This window comes from Podarcis pityusensis, assembly GCF_964106645.2.
Source record: "Podarcis pityusensis genome assembly, chromosome: 9".
In the NCBI taxonomy this organism is placed as follows: domain Eukaryota; kingdom Metazoa; phylum Chordata; class Lepidosauria; order Squamata; family Lacertidae; genus Podarcis; species Podarcis pityusensis.
In genome coordinates, this window is record NC_138034.1 from 74,318,033 (window position 1) to 74,342,892 (window position 24,860).

Here is a 24,860-nt window from a genome sequence, read left to right on the forward strand (position 1 = left end):
GGTTGACTCCTGCCAAATTTCAGAATAAATGCAGCAGTCTTTTTGCACTGGGGCAGCCTTTACAGTTTTAGGGGAGGATTCAGAGTAATCAATCATTGTCCCCCAGCATTTTGGTGGGTTGGACAACATCAGACATAAGAGAGGTGCCCCTAGGCAAGAAACCTGCCAAATAGCAGATGCATCTGTTCCATTTCTTGTGCTAGGCATCCTTAAAGTTTATTCCTTTCTCTCTCTTTTCAGGGGGTGGGCTGAGAGAATTATAAGGGCACCCATTGCTCCCCACCGCCAAAAGCACCAAGAACCGGGAACTCCAGATGAAACAATTCCCTTTGATTAAAAACTAGACCTGTCAAATCACAGTGCAACTCTCCCTCCCCTTATATGGGGAGTTTTGCTTATATGGCAAGCTGAAGAGACATTAGCTCAGTTTTAGCAGACGCTTGCCGGTGGCGTGGGTTTTGTGTGTGTCTGAGATGCCAAGGCACTTTGGGGACTCTCTGGTTTGACTTCACCCAGAAATAAAATCCCAGAATTTCTCTGAAGCTCAGGATTCATCCCAAGCCAATGCACACCCTCATTTTCTAGTCAACTTGGAATATTTAGAGTTATATGGAAGTGTTCCTTTGGGGATGGGATATAGCTCAGATGTAGTACATCTGCTTTACATGCAAAGTGGTGAATTCATCTGAAAGGGGAGGGCAAACATTTTCAAGGCACCCTGGCATCGGAGCCAACTCCTAGGGGCTGAAGGGTCTTAAGCCATCCAATAAAATATTTTAGGGCCCCCCAAAAGTTGATAGACATTTCCATTCAAATTGTGTGTGTGTGTGTGTGTGTGTGTGTGTGTTGCATCATATGATCAATTATGCAGAGTGAGGCCTACCTTGGTTTGATTCAAGTTGGCAACGCTGCCTTTCAGCTCCTCCTGTACTGGATGTGTGTATTCCAACACAAAGAGTGTGAAACTTGTGGAGCTGCTGGGAGTTGTAGTTCAAAACACCTGGAAGGCACCAGGTTGGCAGAGGGGGTGGCGCTGTGGGTTAAACCACAGAGCCTAGGACTTGCCGATCAGAAGGTCAGCGGTTCGAATCCCCACAACGGGGTGAGCTCCCGTTGTTTGGTCCCTGCTCCTGCCAACCTAGCAGTTCGAAAGCACGTCAAAGTGCAAGTAGATCAATAGGCACCACTCTGGCGGGAAGGTAAATAGCATTTCCGTGTGCTGCTCTGGTTTGCCAGAAGCGGCTTAGTCATGCTGACCACATGACCTGGAAGCTGTACGCCGGCTCCCTTGGCCAATAAAGTGAGATGAACCCCAGAGTCGGTCGCGACTGGACCTAATGGTCAGGGGTCCCATTACCTTTACCTCTAAAGAAATCCAAGTTGAAACAGTATTTAAGGGAGGAAAGTGGTGGTGGGGTGGGGATAAGGACCACTCTGACCGGGTGCAAATCTTTCAACTTGAGAGGGCCCATTTCCTAAGAAATGAAAGTCGTAGTTGATTGACATGTGCTTACATTGAAAAACAGTGCAGCCGGGCATTTATCAACATTGCTATTGTACAACAGCCGTCACAGGACACACAACGGACAATGTAGAAAATAAAATTAAAAATTAAAAACAATAATAAAAAAAATACAAAGGAAACATGAAACAGGAGAAGGATTCTCCGTACGACAAAGATAAATACACAGAGAGAGAACAAGCCCCCGGCGAGGTGGTGGTTTGCAAGCCCAGCATCCGGGGCTCTTCTTTCCCCATAATCTTTATTTACAAAAGTTTGATCCCCTCCTTCCCACTTGGAAATAATGCTAGAAAAATAACTGCGGGAGGCCGAGAGAAGATTCGCCTGAAAAGCCAGGGGCGCGAGGCAGCAGGAAGCTCCCCGACCACAGCTCCGTTGAAACACACACAGCGCCTCGTTTTTAGCGGGGCTCGGCCGGAGAACGCTCTGCTGGATCGCGCCCCCGTTTTTTAAAACTCTAATTCTCTTTTTACAAAAAAGAAAAGAAGTGTGTGTAAAAACAACAACACAGGACTGTATTTCTGTTGCTTTAAAAAAAGAAAGGGAGAGGGTTTTTTATATAGATATAAAAAAAAAGATATGCAAAAAACAGTGTACCGGCATTTCGTATGGGCTTGAGATTGCTCAGGTGGTTGAAAAGAAAACAAAGGAGGAAAATGTGAAACTGGAAATAGGAACGAAGCCCTCCTGAAGGCCAGTTTCCGAACATGGAAAGGCACGTCCTGAAATTGTTGTGGCTGCCGAGGGGAAAAGAGACTGACAACTAATGCCAGTGTGAGTTTTCCAGGGGCCTTACTGTGGAAACAACATGGCGAGCGCCCACTTTTCCAGGGGAGCGGCTTTGGGTGCCAAACCAAGTTGGGTGGGCACCCGTGTTTGCCTTGTAATGCCAGTGCAGCGGGGCGGGGAGAATCAGTTCATGGGATGAGAAGGTGCTTAGCTCTCCGTCCGACGCTTGCTGAGTCTCCCCCTGGGAAAAAAGGATCCCCGCTAAAGTTGGGCGCAATCCCTGATATCTCGTTCCTTTCCGTCCAGGTCTGAAACTGAAAACCAGCCCATCGGGGTGGAAGCGTTTGTGGGGGTTCGGCAAAGGAGTTCCCACACCCTCAAGCACCCCCAAATCCCCCGGCATTTTAGCAAATCTGGGATCAGTGGAGTGTTTGCTGAGGCAACGCCAAATTCTCAATTTCTGTGCTGTCCACAGGCAAGTTTCACGTACAGGAGCACATTCCTTCAAAAGGCTTGGCGTCTAGTCTACTCTTTAAACCGGTTTCATAGCCATTCCCTCTCCCCAGGGACCGGCAGTTCTCTGAGGAGAGGCTGGGGAAATCTCAAAACAGAGTATCTACTATGTTTCCCCCTCAACAATCTAAAATTCCCGTGGTTCCTTATAGGGGAACACAGATAAGACAACCAGGCAGAAGTTCATACCGTAGATTTTGGTTGCGGCCACACCATAAATTTAAAGCCCTCTTGTACCACTTTAGAGAATCATGGCTCCCCCCCCCAAAAAAATCCTGTGAACTGTAGTTTATCCAGGGTTTCCTTACCACCCTCCGTGCCCGTAACAAAACTATAGTTCCCAGGAATATTTTTGGGGGGAAGCCACGACTCTTAAAGTGAGATACGAGTGTTGATGTGACCACAGCTGAGGTTCACTTTCCGTGGGCACCAGGGCTATCCTAACACCTTCTCTGCTCCTGGGGGAAGAAGGCAGGCTCTGGGTTACCAGGGGAGGGGTATTCTGGGGTATTGCAAGGGGTTGGACTAGATGACCCCCGGGTCCCTTCCAACTCTACAATTCTATGACGGGTTGGGGGTGGGTCCCCTATGGGGAGACATTCATGTGAACTGTGAGTCCGGGGCTTGGCAAGACGACGCCTGTGTTCTTACTCCAAGAATCGTCTACCTTGCCTACTCCCTCCTCACTTTCTGCTCCTACAGGGCCATCTCTTAAGCATTATGCCAGGCGGAAAAATACTTCCCACAAGCCACAAACGGCGCCACCACTCCAGAGCTACTGCGGTTCACTGGTTGGGCCAGGGCCAGGACACCTGCCTTGCATGGAGAAGGTCCCATCTCCCACCTGCAAGGGAGCGATCCTTGCCTGAAGTCCTGTGAAGTCCCTGCCACTAAGTATCAATGATGCTGAAGGTCCCATCTGAGCCAGGTGTATCTGTGCTCTGTCTTGGTAGCTTCCTGTTAGCTACTGGATCCCAGGGGAGGTGGGACCGGAGTGGGGTCCTGCCGTGTGATCCTCCCGATCAACGAGCTTGCAAAACCTTAGAGCTCTGAGCCCACCCTCCTGCACCGGAAAGCCGGCCGGTACGGGACATTTGCTGCTTTTTGGCAGAGAAGCCGGTTGTCCCCACGAAGGCTCCTGCCATTCACCCGGCCCAAGAGCACATCAATTTAGAAGGATTTGGCTTGTCGAGCCCTTTCTGGTTTCAGGAATCGGGAGACGGCGGCCCTTCCTGCCTCGATGGGGTGAGGCGGAAGGGAGCGAAGGAGAAACTCTCTCTGGGGGATTCGTGGGTGGGCATTTCAACATCTGGAACGCCTGGGAAGAAGATGAGCAACACATGGCCAAGATCTGGGCGGAAGGGGGAAAGTTGCCAGGGTTCTTCACACGTGTCCTGTTAGAAGCGGCTGCTTAGCCCCAAAACCTTCAGATTAAGACACGTGTTAAGAGGAGGCTGGTTAGCAGTTGCGGTTGACAAGGGATGGACCTTTCGGGCGATGCGATGGAGCGGTGAGCCCCAAAGGCTTTGCCCACAGCGAGGTCCTCCAGCACCCAGGTTTTTCTGTGCTGGAGGACTGATAGGGCCTGCGCGTTGCAAGGTGGGGGTTTAGAAAAGGGAAAGGCAGCGTCGCTGTTTGGAACGCAGGCTCTCTTCCCCCTCGCCGGAAAGCAATCTCCGGTTTGGCCAGGGGCGTAACGTGAACCAGCTTGCTTTGGAGCAGAGATGGAAACCCCCCAAAGCATAGGGAAGACCACCCTCTCCTTGCCAAATCATTTCCTGGGGTCCACACCCAAGGCCACGGGAGCGACAATTTAAGAATAGTGAGGAGGAGGACCCAGGAGTCCTGGTGCAAAGGGCTGATGCTCAGGGTCTGGCTTCCAAAGGGAGACCCTCTCCGGCTAAGACGGGAGAACACTCTGCTCTTTGCCGGGAGCAAATCTACCTGAGGGAGAGCAACCCAGGTGAGGGGATGGTGTGGGTGGGCTTTGCTTCCGATTCTTTAACCAAAGCTATGAGGAATGGTGCAAGAGGGCGGGGTAAAGAAAGGATGGCAGTGCTGAAACCCCCTCAAACACCTCTCCCTAAAAATTGTATCTTCGCCCCCAGTTCGTGGCTGGGCATCTCCTGGTAGCAGATGAGTGAGCATCACTTCCCAGTGCTTGCCCCACTGCACTGCAGCCTCCCACCAGAAGGGGGAGCCTTCTTGAAATCCTGCAGCCGGGTTGGAAGGAGCTGGGGGTGGGGAGGCGTGTGCTCCAGGAATGCATTGAGAAGGGCCCACACCCTTCCAAGTCCAAGGGTCTGGGTCAGCGCCAGTCTGTTGGTCCCTCCTTCCAGTCCAGCCCATCCTCCGTTTCCCGATCACATGGGCGGAACGATGAGACCCGACAACGCTGGAAAGCAAAGGAGAGAAGCGTCACGTTCTGCGGCCACGTCATCAGCTGAGCCACGTTGTAGACAAAAGATGAGGAACCTGCAGCCCTTCCAGGCAGTGCGGTGTAGTGGTCAGAGCGTTGGACTGGGAGACCAGTGAGCTCAGCTATGAAGCTCACTGGGTGTGACTTTAGGGGGGCAAATCACTGCCTCTCATGCTAGCCTACGTCACAGGGTTGTTGTGGGCATAAAACAGGGAAGGGGAAAACCAAAAAGTATTTGTGCATGCACGCTTGGCAAAATTAAAATAAGAAGAGGGCGGGCATCGAGGAAAAAAGATTTCGGCATTCCCAACTGCCCTTGCGCCCAGTGTGTTTTGACTATGAGAGGTTTTGGCTTGTGGCACAATCCCCGGAACGTAGCCCCAGTGGGATATAATAATACATAAAGGTTGTACTCCAGTTCCCATCATTCCAAGTCAATATGGCCAATGGTCAAGCATGAGGAGGGCTGTAGTCCTGCCGTGTCGGTCATGGCAGCAGGTTCCTCACCCCTGATGGGACCTCTATGCACACAGAGCCTTTTTACATGTGTGGAATTGCTTGTGCCAACCTGGTGCTCTCCTGATGGGAGTTGTAGTCCAACAGTATCCAGAGGGCACCAGGTTGGTGAAGACCTGGTGCTGTAGACCCTTTGGGGTTTGGGCAGCATCTGAGACGCGGTCTGAAGGCCCTTGTAGCAAGGGGCAACTTACCACGGCATGCATCTGACCAGGTGGCAAAGCCAGCTGTCTGCATCGTCCTGCCAAGCAAGGAGGAGAATCTTACCACTTTCCGATCTCCCAGGTTTGAACGGTGGCAGTCAGAGGAGAGAAGGAGATCTTCCTTTGCGCCTGTCGAGCCAGGCGAGTGGGAGATCCCTCTCTACTGAACTCTACTGAGCATGTGCAACAGCTCGTGTGCCCCGCGTCAAACCATAGGAGCCACCACCTCAAAGGCCCTGCTGGAAATTGCACCTCAGGCCAATGCAGTTGCTTACGGAGGAGAATTCTTGCCGCAGTCTCAGCAATCTGACTTGATGGCAGACCTCCTAAAAGCCAGGTCAGGGGTCTCGCCTGGGCTGCTAGTTTGATAATCATAGGTGGTAAGGGTTAAGTGGACTTGGCTCTTTCAACATGAAATTAATGTTTTCTGAGCTGTTTTTTGGGGAGAATGTAGCAGAAAGCGTGTGGTGGCAGAGGCCCCCGTTAGTGGGTACTACCCTCTGGTGAGCAAAAGGGGTAGGCCCACCTCGCAAGGTCGCTGTTAAGGAGCCGTACTCATTCACGGCAAGAGGAGCAGAAAAGAGGGGGAAGGGTGACAGAGCAAGGCGCGAGAACGAGAGAAGAGACATACTGTGTGATTAGGAATAAGCCAGTCCTTGCAGCGACCGAGACGGAGTGTGGAACTTGTCTGCCGAATCTTCAAAGGTTTGGTCTGGTTGGCAGGACCCGGCAAGCAGTGGCGCAGGGCGGGCAAAGGACAGAGAGGCGGAAGCGAGAGCAAGCGAGGAAAGGGAAATGGCGGGGGTGGGACGAAAGAAAGCAAAGAAGGAAAGGCGGTTAAGGAAGAGGAAAGTTTGCAGCCAAGGCTGACCTCATAAGCAACTGCTGCTGGGTAAAAGGGGCCTGATCCCAGGAACACCCAGCCACCCAATTTCTACTCCGGGTGAGGATTCCTCCCGTCCAGGGTCAGGAAGGCAACTAGGGGAACCCTTTGCTAGCATCTCTCCCAAGTCCCCAGGGAAGATGTTGGTCAAGAGGGCAGCTGTGGGACTGACCCACCCAAAGGAAGTGATGCAGCTCATCCAGGCTGCGTAGTGTAGTGGTTAGAGCGTTGAACCTGGAGGCCAGGCCTAGGAGGCCAGGGTTCAAATCTTCACTCTGCCACGAAGCCCGCTGGGTGACCCTGGGCCACTCACAGTGCCTAACTCACCTCACAGGGTGGCGTGAGAATAAAATGGGACAAGGAGGAACCCACCTTGGAAGAAATATGAATGCAATCAACCTCATCATTGTTGGGCAGTATCCAGCTAAGTCGTCCTGTCAGTGCAAGGATTTACGGCAGTGCAATAGAACTAACCCCACTTTCCCCCCAACATGCCTCCTGTACTCAACTCCGGGGCATTGTGGGGACACCCTAGACATGATAGGAGTTGATAAAATCTTGAAGGGCACAGAGAAAGTGGATCGAGAAAAGCGTTTCTCCCTTTCTCGTTAACATTAGAACTTGTGGACAACCAGTGAAGCTGAAGGTTGGAAGAAGATTCAGGGACAGATAAGAGAAAGTTAGCCTGTGGAACTCCTGCCCACAGGAAGCGGTGTCGGCCACCAACTTGGATGGCTTTAAAAGAGGATGGGACAAATTCATGGAAGAGGTGAAGGCTACCAATGGCTTCTAACCAGGATGGCTCTGATGTGCTTCCATGCTCAGAGGCAGTGACGCTGCTAAATCCCTGTGGCTGGGAGCCACAGATCCTACTTGTGTACTTTCACACACATCTGGTTGGCCACTGTGAGCACAGGAAGCTGGACTAGGTGGGCCCCTGGTCTGATCCAGCAACTCCTTCTTACGTTCTCCCTTCGCTCGTGCCTCCTACCCGCTTCCCAAATCGCCTCCAGAGAATTGGGGGGAAACCCAGAACAGATTCAGAGGGGAGGGAAGTCTGTCGCAGAAGTGCAAATCCTTGCGCTGAGGAGACGAGCGAGCAGGGCGCATCGTTGCTGCTGCCGCCGTCACACGGCAAAGCGTGGCCGCCTCGCCCTTCCTGCCACATCCCACCCGCTCCTTTCCCACGGCCCTGGCTGTCCCCATGACTTGCGCCCCTTCGTGTCCCAGCTGCCACCGAATGAGATGGACGGCTCACCCTGCAGAGTGTTCCCGTTGGCACTGGTGCAGGTAGGGGGCGGAGAGGCTTGTGGCCGCACCACGGGGGCAAAGGCGCTTTTCTGCTTGACGGCGGAGATCATGTTGACAGGCGAGAAGGAGAAGACGCCTCCCGGGGTCGAGGAGCTGGCGATGGACGAGGCCCCCAGGGGCGGGCTGGAGGGCATGACTGGCATGGAAAGAAGGACAGGGGTTAGCCGGCAGCGGGAGTGAGCCGGAGCAAGAGGAGGTGGACCCCCATCGGACTGTATTCTGTGTTTTTTATACGGTGAACCCACAGCACTAAAATACAGCCGTACATCGGGTTTCGAACAGAATGCATTCCAGAAGTCCATCCAATTCCCAAAACATTCAGAAACCAAGACGCAACTTCCGATTGGCTTCCGATTGCGCAGGCGCACCAGAAACAATAACAGAAGCCGCATTGGACGTTCGGCTTCCATAAAAAGTTCAGAAACTGGAACACTCGCTTTCAAAACATTAGGAAACCAAGACGCGGCTTCCGATTGGCTTCTGATTGTGCAGGCGCACCAGAAGCAATAGCAGAAGCCGCATTGGACGTTTGGCTTCCAAAAAGACGTTCAGAAACTGGAACGCTCGCTTCCAGGTTTTGATCGTTCAGGAACCGAAACATACAAGTGCCAAGGCATTTGACTACCTAGGTACGACTGTACATATTAAAACTAGGAACACAAAACAAACCATAAATCCTCCCCGCAGCACATTATCATTATTATTTATTAAGTTTGCAGGGGTGGCCTAAATGACCCTCTTGGTCCCTTCCAATTCTACAGTTCTATGATTCTACGAACCAACGCGCAGGAACTGAAACATAGCTACTGTTCAAAATTCGGCACTTCTCTGAATTTTGCAACTCAGTTCGCCAATGAAGCAATGTGTGGGAAAATGTGTGTGTCACAGGGCAGTGTGACCAAGAAAAGCATATATTAGCAAAAATAACATGCCCCAAAGCATTATATTGGAGGAAATTGCATGCAAAAATATGTATATTGCATGCAAAAATGTGTGTGTTTGGTGAATTTCTATTTTTTTATTTACTTCATAAATTTATATACTGCTTGATTGTAAAGAAAATAATCCTCATAACACTTTATTAAAAAAAAAGAATAAGCAATAAAAGTATTATTAAGAAAGAACCATTAAAATGTTCCAGAAATTAAAGTCAGCAATAAACTAAAAACAAACCACCCTTCTAGATTTCTGGGTAGGCTTGTCTAAACAAAAATGTTTTTAGCTGACACTGGGAAGAGTACAGCAATAGCAAATGAAACTCAAAGTCTGATGAATTTTCACAAATTGCTGCAGAAATGTGGAGAACTAGATTCAGGATTGGAAAAGTGAGAAACTGAGAAATCAGAGACAGGGATTCATCTATCCTCGGACCTCAGCCGGGAGTTCCCAGGCCTACGCATTCCCAAGTGCAGCTTCCCTTACCATGAGGACTAGTCCCTTAGCCTTCTTAAAACGGAGCTGCGATTCTCAGGAAAGGGAAGGTCTGCCCAGGCACCCTCGACTCGCCGTTCCGCAAAGGCGACAGACACTTACTGGCGTAGGGGGAGTTGGCCGTGGAGCCGTTGAGGAAGCTGGGGGACCCCGGGACCCCCAGGCTGGTCATGGCAGTCCCTGCATAGCCGTTCATGCTGGACGTGATGGTGTTGTAGTTGCTCTGCTGCGGGGTGGAGCTGGGGACATAGCCTCGTGGCGAGACACTGCTCGTGTTGCGTGTGTACCCTGGAAGGCAGGGCAGGAAGTTATATAGTTGCTCAGTTTACTAAATATCTTAAGATGTCTTGCTTTCCTTCCTTCCTCCCCCCCTCTCCTTCCTTCCTTCTATCTTTCTCTCCTCTTTCTCCCTTCATTCCTTCCTATCTATCTTTCTCTCCCCCTTCTCTCTTTCTCTCTCCCTTCCTCTCCTTCCTTCCTCTCCTTCCTTTTCACCCCTCCTCTCTCTTTCTCTCCCTTCCTTCCTTCCTTCCTTCCTTCCTTCCTTCCTTCCTTTCTTCCTTCCTTCCTCTCCTTCCTTTCCTCTCCTTCATTCCTATCTTTCTCTCTCTCCTCTCTCTCTTTTTCTCCCTTCCTCTCCTCCCTCCCTCCTATCTTTCTCTCCTCTCCTCTCTCTCTCTCCCCCTTCATTCCTATCTATCTATATCTATCTATCTATCATCTATCTATCTATCTATCTATCTATCTATCTATCTCATCTATCTATCTTTCTCTCCTCTCTCTTTTCTCCCTTCCTCTCCTTCCTCCCTCTCCTTCCTTCATTCTATCTTTCTCTCCTCTCTCTCCATTCCTTCCTTCCTATCTTTCTCTCCCCCCTCTCTCTTTCTCTCCCTTCCTCTCCCTCCTTACTTCCCTTCCTTCCTTCCTTCCTTCCTTCCTTCCTTCCTTCCTTCCTTCCTTTTCTCTCCCCTCTCCCTTCCTTCCTTGACTCACAATGTTAGATTCAGGTATGAAACCAACAGAGCTTGGAGGGGGCATCTGCCAGGGATTCCTGCATAGCAGTTAGATATAGATATAGATAATCATCCCATCACGCACCATCAAAAGCCTGGGAGTGCCATAACCTGGTGCTGAAGAGATGATAATGACAGCCTTGCTAGGGCGACTGCGGGTGGTAGGCACTAACAACAACAACAGCAACAGCAACAGCAACAGCAACAACAACAACTACCTGGAAGTGGCAGGGATTGAACCTGGGACCTTCTGCTTGCAAAACAGACAATCATCATCGTCATCATCATCATCATTTTTTATTTGTACCCTGCCCATCTGACTGGGTTGCCCTGGCCACTCTGGGTGGCTGCCATCATGTCTAAAAACATAGTAAAACATGCAAAGGCCACCCCTTTGTTGCCACCCTCTCTGAGACATATCTTGTGGAAGGTCCTCAAAGGACGGCCTCTGATGCTGGCTCCCAGGAGTGGTCATGCGAAAGCCGCAGGGAAGACGCCCAGTGGCTGCCTACCTTGCTCTGAGCCCTGGGTGGATTCGCTGATGTTGACGGCCAGCTGGCTCCCAAAGGAGTTGACATTCATCATGCCCGAGTGGGCATGGTTCCCGGTCAGCGAGGTCAACTGGTTGGGGTTGCGCGGGACGCTGTACAAAGCCTCAGCGATGTCCGCCGCTCGCTTCAGAATTATGTCCTGGGAGAGAAGGGAGAGAACGCAGACATCCGCAATCCGACCGATGGAATAATTCCATTAATTAATATTGCAAATAAGTCCATGTATGAACATCATCGGGACGTGGGTGGCGCTGTGGGTTAAACCACAGAGTCTAGGACTTGCCGATCAGAAGGTCAGCGGTTTGAATCCCCGCGACGGGGTGAGCTCCCGTTGCTCGGTCCCTGCTCCTGCCAACCTAGCAGTTCGAAAGCACGTCAAAGTGCAAGTAGATAAATAGGTACCGCTCCGGCAGGAAGGCAAACAGCATTTCCGTGCGCTGCTCTGGTTCGCCAGAAGTGGCTCAGTCATACTGGTCACATGACCCGGAAGCTGTACGCCGGCTCCCTTGGCCAATAAAGCGATATGAGTGCCGCAACTCCAGAGTCGACCACGACTGGACCCAATGGTCAGGGGTCCCTTTACCTTTATGAACATCATCACTGTCGTGGTTTCAGTTTCACTTGGTTTGAACGCTGCTGCCCATTGGGAGCAGGTACGGCAGAAAGCTGGGAGCCCAACAGTAGGTGGTGCCAGAGGCAACTGATTTTCAGAGAATCATAGAGTTTGAAGGGATCCCCAAAGCTCATAGAATCATAGAATTGTAGAGTTGGAAGGGGCCCTGAGGGTCATCTAGACCAACCCCCTACAATGCAGGATTGTCAACAGAAGAATAACTGACAGAAGCCCCCCCCCCAAAAAAAACCTTTACTTAAAAACCTCCAAGCAAAGAGAGCCCACAACTTCCTGTGGGAAACCTTTCCACTGTCTATCAGCCCTAACTGCCAGAAAGTTCTTATTTCTTGTCATGGAATGCATTGGTTTGGGAAAAAAGCTTGTCCATCTTTCTTGGGGCAGCCCTTAAGATCTATGAAGCCCCCATGTCACATCCCAATCCCTTCTTCTCCAGGCTAAAAATCCCCAACTCCCTCAAGCCTTCTTCCTAAGGTTTGATTTCCAGACCCTTGACCATCTTGGTCGCCCTCCTCTGCAGACCTGCAAGCTAGTCAATGTCCTCTTTAAGCTGTGCTGCCCAGAACTGGACACAGGACTTGAGGTGGGGTCTGACCAAGGCAGAATGACCCCAAGGATCAACCCCCTGCAATGCAGGAATCACGGCTGAAGAATCCCTGGCAGATGGCCATCCAACCTCTGCTTAAAAAGTGAAGGAGAGACCGCCATCTTCATTCTAGTTTCGCCCTCATCCTCCTTCTGGCTGAGATCTATACCGGGCAACACCCAGGTTTCCCTGCCTGCTTCTGAGGGACGTTCAGCATCCTTCAGGATCGGATCCACTTCCTCTTTGTTCCTGCTCCGAGAGTAACATGTAGCCCAGCCCAGGTTTCCCCTGGGACAGCAGGCTGAGAGCTGAGGCCCGCCATTTTGTTTGCGAGCGGGGGAAGATTTACGCCCTGGGAAGGGAAGAGCGACGAGGGACTTGGAGGAGGAAAACAAGGCCCCATCGCAGAGTCGAACGCCTCCCAGCCGATGGCCTGACCCCACGCCTCCACGAGCCCAAAGCAATATCCGTGCAGGTGGTGCTAACCGCTGCTGAGCCATGAAAGCACCGGCTGGGCCCAGTTACGGGGGTGCGGGAAGGATGGGGCTGCCTTGAGCCCGTGACTTAACGGCCCTGGAATTCCTAATGACGAACAGATGTGGGGCTGGAGAGCCAGGCCCTCGTATGGGGCCCAGCTAGCTGGATGCAAGGTTGTGTGTGTGTGTGTGTGGGAGAGAGGTAGCAAACAAGGTCCGGGACATGGAAGCAATTACTGGCAGCGGGACCGAGAGAGGAACGTAAAAACGGGCCGGATGACCGGGGTCCCTGGAACGCCGCTCTGAAAAAACATCCCCCGCCAAATCCACCGACCTGCGCAAGATACAAACATGTGCTGCTCCTTCTGCACCATCAACAATATTTTGATTGCTCTCCCACCCTGCACCACAGGTCCCAGGGCGGGTTACGGCAATTAGAGAGAAAAATACAGTTGTTAAAAAGAAAATGGTTTCCAGCAGGGACAAGGAGAGGGGTGGGATCCCGGAAACACATCTCTCAAGTATCGCAAGGAAGGAAACTACCACCGCAAAGGTGGTAGACACACCTGGGAGGGGAGGGGCATGCGTGGACCTCACTGGTGGCTGAGGGCTTGGCCAGGGACCCCCATGTGGGACGGGATCGAGATGTGCAAGTCGTAAAGGGTTCGCATTTATATGTAGCACTTTTGGGTGCCTCGAGGGCTTACAGAATCGTAATTGTAGAGTCATGGATGCTTTTTCCTGCATTGCATGGGGTTGGACTAGATGCCCTTTGTGGTCCCCTCCAGTTCTAGAATTCTATGGTTCTGTGAGTTGGACCCCGAACGTCATCTAGTCCAACCCCACGCACTGCAGGAATCGTGCCTGATTTTTTATTCCCCTTCCTTCCCTTCCGAAGATTATTGTGTGTTGCGCACAAGACACATCATATGGGGACTTCCAGTGAGGAAAAATGGCGGGCACCACGACAGCGGGCAGCAAGCAGCGGGCAGCGAGTAGCTCCTGAAGCCAGCCAGAGCCAGCTGCACTACCAGGCTGGCTCCGGGCTGCTGAGGTTGCCACTGCCATGTTTCCCGGGGACAGATTTGCAAATCTGGTAACGCTACACTAGACTTCTGTGGATGTAGCCTAGAATAGCATTAGCTTTTTTTGCTGCTGCATCACCCTGTTGGCTCATGTTCAGCTTGTGGTCCACTAAGACCCCCTGATCCTAGGGGCAAGCCAAGTGTTCCCCATCTTATATTGGTGCAGTTGGTCCTTCCTGCCTAAGTACAGAAAGAGTTGGTGCTTTAGTTGAGATTCCTGCATTGCAGGGGGTTGGAACAGATGACCCTCAGGACCCCTTCCAATTCGACCTTTCTTTGATTCCACGACTGAGCTCAATGGACCATTGGCTTGACTCCGCGTAAGGCTGCCATTGAAGAAGTCCCACAATGTGCCAGAGTGACGATATGCTGGGCACCCTGGGGCATTGTGGGAAAATGTATGACCAAGCTGCTTCTGGCGAACCAGAGCAGCGCACGGAAACGCCGTTTACCTTCCCACCGGAGCGATACCTATTTATCTACTTGCACTTTGATGTACTTTAAAACTGCTAGGTTGGCAGGAGCTGGGACTGAGCAACGGGAGCTCACCCCGTCGCGGGGATTCGAACTGCCAACCTTCTGATCAGCAAGCCCTAAGCTCTGTGGTTTAACCCACAGCACCACCCGCGTCCCTGAGAGACGTCAAAAAAGCATTTCAGGAAAACACGTTGTAAACTTTATAATGGGAAATCACGTTGGCGAAAGACGGGACTCCACAGCGCCATCTGGTGCCCCCGTGTTACAACACATATAAAATGCTTTTTCTTTACTAAGGAGTCCTGTGTTGCACAGCTGCTTCCGACAAGTCTGGCTTGATCTGACTCTGAGAGGAGTCTGAGCCCTACCTGGTTGTTGTGCGGCATCCCATATAACGCTTCCACCAGGTCAGCCGCTCTCTTGAGTAGCACTTCCTGTGGGGAGGGAAACAAACCAGAGGCTGATGGCAGGCCCTCTTGGAGAGCAAACCTTAATGCAATCACCCTGCAAGAGTTATACCTTTCGATGATTATTCATTTGTTCATTATTATTATCATTTCAAGCAAATGTGCTATTTACAGACAACCTGATACAGGTGTACATACACATAAAACATGGGCCTTGCCCAACTATGCCAACCCCTGGTGTTTTCACTAGCAGTGCCCAAAAACTGACAGTATTGGGAAGGCATTTCTTATTATTTTTGGATGTTGCTGAGAACGTTTATGCGCTCTGAGGGTTCATAATTTGGGAGCTGGTTTAAAGCAAAGCCTCACATGAGAAAACACAAAAGATTGCAAAAATGAATAAAACGAAATCAAATGTATCTTGGAAATGTAAAGAGAGAGAAGGTACATTTTATCATATGTGGTGGGCATGTTTTAAGGTAAAAGACTTCTGGGAAATGATTTATACTGAATTAAAGAAAATGTTTAAAAATACATTTGTGAAGAAACCAGAAGCCTTTCTATCAGGTTTAATAGGTGAAGAACTACCAAGAGAAGACAAAAGACTTTTTATGTATGCAACGGTGGTGGCGAGAATGTTACTAGCCCAAAAATGGAAAGAAGAAGAATTACCAACGAAGGAAGAATGGCAGACAAAATTGATGGAATATGCGGAAATGGCGAAACTGATGGGGAAGATCAGAAACCAAGAGGATCAAGTATTTGTTAAGAGACTGGAGTAAATTCGTAGTTTACTTAAAAAACCACTGTAAACAGTTAAAATCCTTGGGAGCATTGTAATGACATTTGTAATGTGAAATTGATTATGATAACTGGGGATAAACAATAGTTGGATAAAGTAAAAGATGCAGAATACTTAAACTTTTAATATAAGAACCCATGGAATGGAGGAGAGGAAGTCTGAAGGTTCAGAGAACCTTGTAATTTAATGTTTGAATTGGTTAGAGATAAAGTATATAAATTTTGAATTATGGTGCTGGAGGAGACTCTTGAGAGTCCCATGGACTGCAAGAAGATCAAACGTATCCATTCTGAAGGAAATCAGCCCTGAGTGCTCACTGGAAGGACAGATCCTGAAGCTGAGGCTCCAATACTTTGGCCACCTCATGAGAAGAGAAGACTCCCTGGAAAAGACCCTGATGTTGGGAAAGATGGAGGGCACAAGGAGAAGGGGACAACAGAGGACGAGATGGTGGGACAGTGTTCTCGAAGCTACGAACATGAGTCTGACCAAACTGCGGGAGGGAGTGGAAGAGAGGAGTGCCTGGTGTGCTCTGGTCCAGGGGGTCACAAAGAGTCGGACACGACTAACTGACTGAACAACAACAACAAGCTGTATAAAAATGTGAAAATCTACGTAATTAAAAAATGTTAAAAGAAGAGAAAACACATTTAGTCCTTGCACTGGCCCTGCCTCCCTGTGCCTCTTTGAACATTGCAACCACATAATGCTCTTCTCGACTGACCTGTGGCTGGGATCACAGGGCCCTTCATGTCTCCGCGGATTTCCACTAGAAGGCGACAACCATCCACACAATCATCTGTATCTTCTGCAGGCAAACACACACACACACACACACACACACACACACACACACACACACACCAAGCTAGCAACTTATTTCTTGGTGGCTCCTTAAACACTCCCCGCACGACAGCTCTGAGCAGACCAGCTGCATGCAAAAACGTATTTGCATATCCCATTGCAGGGATCACCAGCTTTTGGGATCTTGTGGGTATATCTGGAATTCTGACACAGAGCTGTGGACACTCAGGCCCGTCTCAGTCTATCACTCTGGATCACACCAGACACATAGATAAAACACATGCACGTAACCACACAAACTCTTTGCATTTCTACAGAGTGAAAGCCGTATCATTTAGAATTTGCATGATTTGACATGGGGGGGGGGGACCCCAACCACTAACAAATAAAAAGTTTACATTGGGAGACAGTGCAGGTAAAAAAAAAAAAAGGATTACAGATCTGGTGCTTGCCAGCACGACAAGCAGATTGCTCTTCCTTGGGCAAATAATTCCTGCACTGCAGTGGGTTGGACTGTTAGAATTCCTGCTCTGTGATTGCAGTCATGGGATTTTTGTCTATGACATGACGGTATATGTTTTGACTCCACAGAGTGGGAAGTGACGGAGACAGGATGTTTGTGTTCCTGTGTTCTGTGAAGTGGGACTATTGTCCTTTGTTCTTTTTCTCTTTGCTGTCTGATGCTAGAGAGAGAGGGAGCCATGTTGCAGTGCTCTGTGTGTGTTTATATGTAAATAAAGTAGATTAGCCAAAATGCTGAGTTGCTGAGGTCTGTCACGTGAACTGCGCAGACTCTGCGGATCCCTAAGTGTGCAGGTGTCTGTTGGCATCGGTCGCTGTGATGTTCGGGCAGAAGGATGCTTTTGAAGCTCCTGAATGATTGACCTGGAGGGAGAGAACATGCCAGTTGGGCATGTGTCTCTGCCAGGGTCCTACTCAAGTGTAGGAAGAACATTGGGCTCCCTTCCAATGTTACAATTCTATAATGATTCAAGACATTGCTCTTTGTTAATCTCTCTCTCTCTCTCTCTCTCTCTCTCTTACTTTTTTTCTTGGATGACAACAAAACTGGCAACAAATCACAGAATGCATCTCTGGACAGAGAGATGACCCATGGTTTGACGGTGGTTTTGAAAAGATCCCTTGAAAGCCTTAAGAGTCTACCTTGGGTTAAGCAACTGCTGCTGAACCTCTTTCAAAGCAGTTTCTAATGTGTGACATATATGGCCGTGTCTGTGATGAAAGCAAGGCCGACAGAACCTGCCATCTTCCTATTTTTTGGTCCTGGGAACTCTCCTTCTTATAACTTTGCAGTACGATTGCATTTAGGCGTGAGTTCTGTTCCGAGGCTTCCAGACATATGCAAAAATGCATATACTTGAACCATCACCCCCCGTGTGAAAATCCTTACCCTCCCAGAGCTGGTGTGCTGAGCAGGACTTGCCTGGCAAACAAGGCCGAGAGCTTAAAAGCTTTCTAGACCGGCTCAGTGTGCTGCCTTCGGGATGCTCTCGCAAGATCTTGTGGGTCTGTTCGAGTTCCCACGATATCTCCCAGGCTTCCAGAACTGGTGTACCCAGAGGACCTTGCCCAGCAGAGCAAGCCAGAGAGCTTAAAAGCTCTTTTTGAGCTGAGAAAACTTTGCATGCATTTAATTTGCACAATTTCAACCGGCCAGCCTTACACAACGCAAGGCTGAGATTGCACAAGCTAAAGGGCCATAAGATGTGGCCGTACTGTAGTACCCAAAGCTCTCAAGGCGACGTACGCAGCAAACCAATAAATATTTAACTATTTTAAGCTAGGGGTGGCTACCCCCGCTTGTGTTGCTTACCAACTCCTTCCCTTTACAGTCCTCCCACTTCCTCTGACAGCTCCTTCAAACTTGGGGTTCCCGTCCCCTGCCCTGCTCTTGCAAACCCAAGACTGTGAGAAGGCACTACAAATCCTTCAGTGGGGGACTGCGTGATGCTAGCCTTATGATTCTATGTCTATAGGAAGAAATACAACCATGATAGCTGTAGGCTCTATGCCTTGTACACCACCCAGAAAGCTTCCCAGATTTCCAAAATTGCCATGTTGGTCACGCACTTTTTAGACCTGCATCATTTCACAACACAGTAAAATTCAGTTTTGCTAGCAAAGCAGAGGTTAAACTACCCCCTTTCTAGTCCCGGAATGAGTGCAAGGAGTGTTCGTGCGACACCTCTGCAGGCTGCAGCCAACACACTAACGTGTCGTGACACACAGTTTGGAAAGCTCTTTGTGAAACAGCAGCACAAAAATATTTAATTGCAGTATTTAATTGGTTGCAGTCCTAAGAATCTGGAGGGAAGCGGCTGTCTTTTCGAGCCTCTGATTTCAGTTGCGTCTCAGGGAGAGGTCCTTGCTGTGCTCCTTAACCTGCCCCCTGGCCTTCCTCTCCCCTCCCAGCCCCCCCAGCCCACTACCAATGATGACGGCTCTAGACTGTACATCAGGATCTCAAGGCTATTGGATTGCTGTCAAGCTAAGTGCCAGCAATCAGAAGTTCTTGCTCTTCTGTCTTCTGCAATATCTCCCCGATCAATACGGTAATGGAGCGGAGGGGGGGAGGCTTGGGGCTGGCGGGGGGGGGGGATGGGGGGAGAGACTGCAGGCCGCTTTGCACACATTTAGCTCCCGTTAAGGGGATATAAAACACCCAGTTATTTCTGGACCAAATCAGCAAAGGGGGGCCAGGAGGACGACAGCAGATAGGTGGCCCCTCAAAGTCATGCAGCCCCCCCAAGCCAAAAATACTTCTGCAATCTGGGGGAATGACAGAATGTTAAAAATGTGGGGATGATCAACATGAGACCTTTTACCAGCTGAATCCATGAACAGGGCTCAACTGAAACCAGATCAGCTGGATAGCTCAGTTGACTAGACTGTGGTGCTGATAACACCAAGGTTGTAAGTTCGATCCCTGTATGGGACAGCTACGTATTCCTGCATTGAAGGGGGTTGGACTAGATGATCCTCAGGTTCCCTTCCCATTCTATGATTCTATAATTCTGGAGGGCTGGATTTGGCTCTGGGCCTGAGCTTCCTCATGCCTGACATAAACACACAAACATACACATCACTACTGACACACTGTCAACTCTGGTCAGATAGGTGTTGCAGGATTTTTTTTTTAACAACCTGTCAGACCTGTTTGGCCAGCCTGCCTCTTCCAACTAATAATAATAATAGTAATAATAATAATTTTGTTATTTATATGCTGCCCATCTGACTGGGTTTCCCCAGCCACTCTGGGTGGCTCCCAACAAAATAGTAAAAGCATAATAAAAGATTTGACCATTAAAAACTTCCCTACACAGGGCTGCCTTCAGATGTCTTCTAAAAGAGATTTAATTATTCATCTCCTTGACATCTGATGGGAGGGCGTTTCACAGGGCGGGTGCTGCCACCGAGAAGGCCCTCTGCCTGGTTCCCTGTAACCTCACTTCTCGCAGAGAGGGAACCGCCAGGAGACCTTCGGAGCTGGACCTCAGTGTCCAGGCTGAATGATGGGGGTGGAGACGCTCCTTCAGGTATACTGGGCTGAGGCCGTTTAGGGCTTTAAAGGTCAGCAACAATACTTTGAATTGTGCTCAGAAACGTACTGGGAGCCAGTGTAGACCTTTAGGACTGGTGTTATATGGTCTCGGCGGCCACTCCCAGTCTCCAGTTTGGCACCTACATTCTAGCTTAGTTGTAGTTAGTTTCTGATTCATCTTGAAAGGTAGTCGCAGGTAGAGCCCATTGAATTCTCTAAAAACGCTGCTGTGTCCTCTTCCAGCCTGCATTCCTGCAGCCAGGACACAGTGAAGCTTGCACACACACACACACACACAGACACACACACACACAATTAGCATGTATACCTGTTGTCAGTTCTGCATGATGCATGGGGCGAAGGGCAGGGTGGGGGGCCGCGATGCTGAGAAAGGAGGAAGGGTCTGTTTCATCATAGCCCTGATACGACAGGTAGCTTAACTATGATGAATGGCTGGGCCAGACTAGCCACCGCCTTGAAGTCTTTGCGAAGGGAGAGAGAAATCAGTGGATACAGAGATTCACTGTCACAATTAATAAACCTCTCCCGGGGGGCGAGGGTCCTCTGTTAAGGCTCACGCCGTCATCTAGGGAACCTCTCTGCAAGGCCCTGCGTGCTTCAGCGACGCCTCCAAACTTACCGGAGACGGGAGGGCTGTCAACTTTTTAAGCTGCCTGCTGCATCTCCACAGGTGGAAGTATTTAAAGAAAGCCTCTCCTGCTAATTTCTGCAGTTCGAGCTGTGCTTAAAAGCATAGGAGCAGGCCAGGATGCTTTTGCTCCTTCGGGGGTAGAAGTTCCCTGATGGAGGCCAGGAATTCCTGGGTTTAACGCTATCAGTGGCAGCTTGCTGTGATGCCCACATTCTGCTCCTTCCCAGCCCGACGTGGAGATGTTGGGCACCGAACGTGGGACCCATTGCATAAAAAGAAAGTGCGTAACCCCCAAACTGCAACGTAAGAACATAAGAAGAGGTTTTTTGGATCACACAGAGTGGCCCACTTACTCCAACAGCCTATTTTCCCAGGGGCCAACCAGATGCTTGTGTGGAACCTGCAAGTAGGATTCGAACACAAGATCCCTCTCCTGTGGTTTCCAGCAATTGGCATTCAGAAGCATCACTGCCTCTGGATGAAGTGAATATTGCTTTTATATAGCAGACAGGTGAAAAATCGGAAGTTCTTTACTTTCAGAATCTTAGTTTTCTAACTTTCTCTTTTAACCTCCTCCTCCTCTCTTTTTCTCTTTTTTGTGTTTTTATTGTAACTAGATAAAAGTCTTGGTTTGGTTAAAAAAGAAGGAAAGATATTAAGCTTTGTATTTCATTGCCTCCAACTGTGGAGGCAGAGTATAGCCATTGTGGCTACTAGCTTTTGAAAGCCTCTTCCACGAATTTGTCCAATTTGTAAAGCGATCCTAGTTGGAGGTCATTTCTACCACCTGAGGCAGGGAGTTCCACAGTTTATTTATGACTATTATTATTTTAGGGGACGCGGGTGGCGCTGTGGTCTAAACAACTGAGCCTAGGACTTGCCGATCAGAAGGTTGGCAGTTCGAATCCCCGTGACGGGGTGAGCTCCCGTTGCTCGGTCCCTGCTTCTGCCAGGGACCAAAGCACGCCAGTTCCAAAGCACGTCAAAGTGCAAGTAGATAAATAGGTACCACTCCGGCGGGAAGGTAAACGGCGTTTCCGTGCACTGCTCTGGTTCGCCAAAAGCGGCTTAGTCATGCTGGCCACATGACCCGGAAAAACTGTCTGCAGACAAACGTGGGCTCGTTTGGCCAGTAAAGCGAGATGAGCGCCACAACCCCAGAGTCGTTCGCGACTGGACTTAACTGTCAGGGGTCCTTTACCTTTTCATTATTATTATTTTATTACATTTCTATACTGCCCTTCATTCGAGGATCATAGGGCAGCTTACAATATAAAATTGTAACTTTGTGCCATGCGAATATTCTGTAGTCTTGCTTCCTCTTTGCCTGTTGACAGGCCTGAGGATCACCTTCTGGACAAGCAAATGAAGCAATTTATTTGCACCCCACACCATAATTAACTTGCGGGATTCCTTACCATGAAATGTGCTTAATCGCAATGCACGTCGGGCTGACACCTGCAGAGTTGGCATTAAGACACCTGCTTAAAACTCACCTGATGGGTGATCTGATATCTTAAGCTGATCTACTGATTCGAAATGCATTTTTTTTGTTTTAGGAACATAATTTTACAGCTGATTTCGTTCTCCCTAACATATAGATCTCTGAATGAAACAACTAGGGCAGACTTTGCAAAGCTGGTGCATGCTCAGATGTTTTGTACTACAGCCGTGTTAAGATATACTTTTGTAAAAAAACCGGAGGCTTTTCTTTTAGGGATTTTAGGAAAAGAAATAAGAAGAAAAGACTGTAAACTCTTTCGAGAAAAATATTTCCTATTTCCTATTTCCTAAATCGTACCTATGGGACCGCCTCTCCCAGTATGCCCCGCGGAGGACCTTAAGGTCCATAAATAGCAACACCCTAGAGGTCCCGGGCCCTAAGGAAGTCAGATTAGCCTCAACCAGAGGCAGGGCCTTTTCAACACTAGCCCCGACCTGGTGGAACGCTCTATCTCATGAGACCAGGGCCCTGCAGGATCTGATTTCTTTCCGCAGGGCCTGTAAGACAGAGTTGCTCTGCCTGGCCTTTGGCTTGGAATCAACTTGATCCCCTCCACCACTTCCCTTTTTCCTTTCTCCTTCTGTGATGGAACTCCTATTTGGGGACTTCCCTGGCTTTTTTCTGGCCCATGTAGGACCAGTCTGGATAGTTGGCCTTGGTGAAGATTTGACGTTTTCATCCCCCCCAAAATTTTTGAGTTTCTGCTGAAATGAGGCTGCATTTTAATGTTGTATTTAATCTTGTTTTCAAGTTATATTTTAATCAATTGTTTTTATGCCTGGTGTTAGCTGCCCTGAGCCCGGTCTTGGCTGGGGAGGGCGGGGTATGAATAAAATTTATTATTAAACTACGGAACTCCTTGCCACAGGAGTGACAGCTTTTAAAAAGGCCTGGACAAATTTGTGGAGGAGGAGAAGACTATTGATGGCCAACAGCCAGAATAGCTACGCTTTTCCTCCACTTCTGAACACCAGTTGCTGGAAACCACAGGAGGAGAGACTGCACTTGAGTTCGAATGCAGCTTGCGGCTTTCCCCCTGGTTGGCAACTGTGAGAAAAGGACGCCATCTTATGTACTTACATGCCTGGCTTAGAAGCACTCACAAACACCTCAATTCTTAAGTGGAGGATGTTGGAGAAGATGGACTACTGATCCCAAGCTGCAGAGCAATTGCAACGTCCCCGCACACAGAATCCAGTTCCCCAGCGTGCCAAGGCCACGGAAGCAGCGCTGCGCCATGCGCTCCGGCACCAAAGGGAGGCCTGCGCGCAGGAACGCAGCCGCAGCAGCGATTGCAGCGTCCCTGTCAGCCCATGATGAATGGCTCCAATTTGGAGGCCGGTTCTTGCTGTCACTCTCCACCCGAAGGCCCTCCCTCTCGCCGCCAGCTGTTCTCTGCCCGGAGGCATTAGCTACGCTTTGGCGAGGACAGCCGGAGCGCATGGAACAAAGGAGCAACCTGTCTCCGGCAGGCGAAAGACTAATCGAGGGGTCTGCATGCCGGTTGTGTCAGGGAGGTGCGCGGGGCTTGCTGACGCACACTACTGATGCACTCCCAGTCTGATGATGTGGGTCTCTTATTGCTCCGGTGCCAGCGGGTGGAGAGATGTGCGGTCCCCAGAATCGGCTGGGCTGTAGGAGACCGAGACCCACCTGGCCCAGGGCTCTGCTTCCAAGAGAAGACAGGGAAGCAGAGCGTCAGGGAGCAGACCATCGCCCTGTTCTCTGGTGAGAGATCTGCATTGGCTCCCAGTACGTTTCCGAGCACAATTCAAAGTGTTGGTGCTGACTTTGAAAGCCCTAAATGGCCTTGGCCCAGTATATCTGATGGAGGTCTCCACCCCATCATTCAGCCCGGACACTGAGATCCAGCGCCGAGGGCCTTCTGGTGGTTCCCTTGCTGCGAGAAGCCAAGTTACAGGGAACCAGGCAGAGGGCCTTCTCGGTGGTGGCACCCGCCCTGTGGAACGCCCTCCCATCAGATGTCAAGGAAATAAGTAGCTATCTTATCTTTAAAAGACATCTGAAGGCAGCCCTGTTTAGGGAAGTTTTTAATATTTAATGCTGTATTGTTTTTAACACCCGATTGGAAGCTGCCCAGAGTGGCTGGGGAAACTCAGTCAGATGGGTGGGGTATAAATAATAAATTATTATATTATATTATATTATTTGTGTCGGGACCTGGTTCTTGGTGGTGCAAAGAGGCTCCCTTTTGGCTTAGAGCCCTTGGCAGACCTTCTCTGCACGAACTCCCCTAGCCTCCGAACATCGTGGGTTGCGATTCTGCGCTTCTGCGCATGCATGACCGCCGAAACCCGGACGTAACCCGTTCTGGTACTTCTGGGTTTCGGCGGTCTGCAACCCAAAAAAACGCAACCTGAAGCGGCTGTGACCCGAGGTATGACTATACATCCAAATGCCTTGTGAGATTCCCTACCTTGGGCAAACGTTCAGGGTCTCCGGGGTGTCGTGGGATCACCTTCTGCAAGCGCAGGAAGCCGTAGTCGATGGTTGGCTCATTCAAGGCTGCAGGCGGAAAGGGTGAGTGGGTTAGAATCCAGTGAATTGGGGTCGTTGTTGAGAGACAGAGCAGCCAGAACGGTGTGGCTTCTTCCGTAAATTTGTGCATTTCTAAGCTGAACTTCGGATACCAAATCCCGTTCACAGAGGGCTTTCCTCTAGACACTGTTATCTCCAGACATATTCTAAACCTATTTTAAAGTCATTGCTTTAGTTCCGTAGCTCAACTACATGATGGGTGAAGGAGTCGTTCTTTTGGTCTG

General features: G+C 49.8%; 1 protein-coding gene across 1 annotated transcript in view; it reads right to left on the minus strand.

Moving 5' to 3' along the window:
* Window positions 1-1,510: 1,510 nt before the first annotated feature.
* The window catches only part of LOC308485435 (transcription factor COE1-like), a 93,923-nt gene continuing 70,573 nt past the window's right edge, over window positions 1,511-24,860 (minus strand). The window contains 6 exon segments of the mRNA XM_081021317.1: window positions 1,511-5,159; window positions 8,044-8,232; window positions 9,630-9,815; window positions 11,053-11,230; window positions 14,715-14,780; window positions 24,515-24,603. Coding sequence (XP_080877443.1) covers window positions 5,128-5,159; window positions 8,044-8,232; window positions 9,630-9,815; window positions 11,053-11,230; window positions 14,715-14,780; window positions 24,515-24,603 — 740 coding nt within the window. The 3' untranslated portion in view covers window positions 1,511-5,127.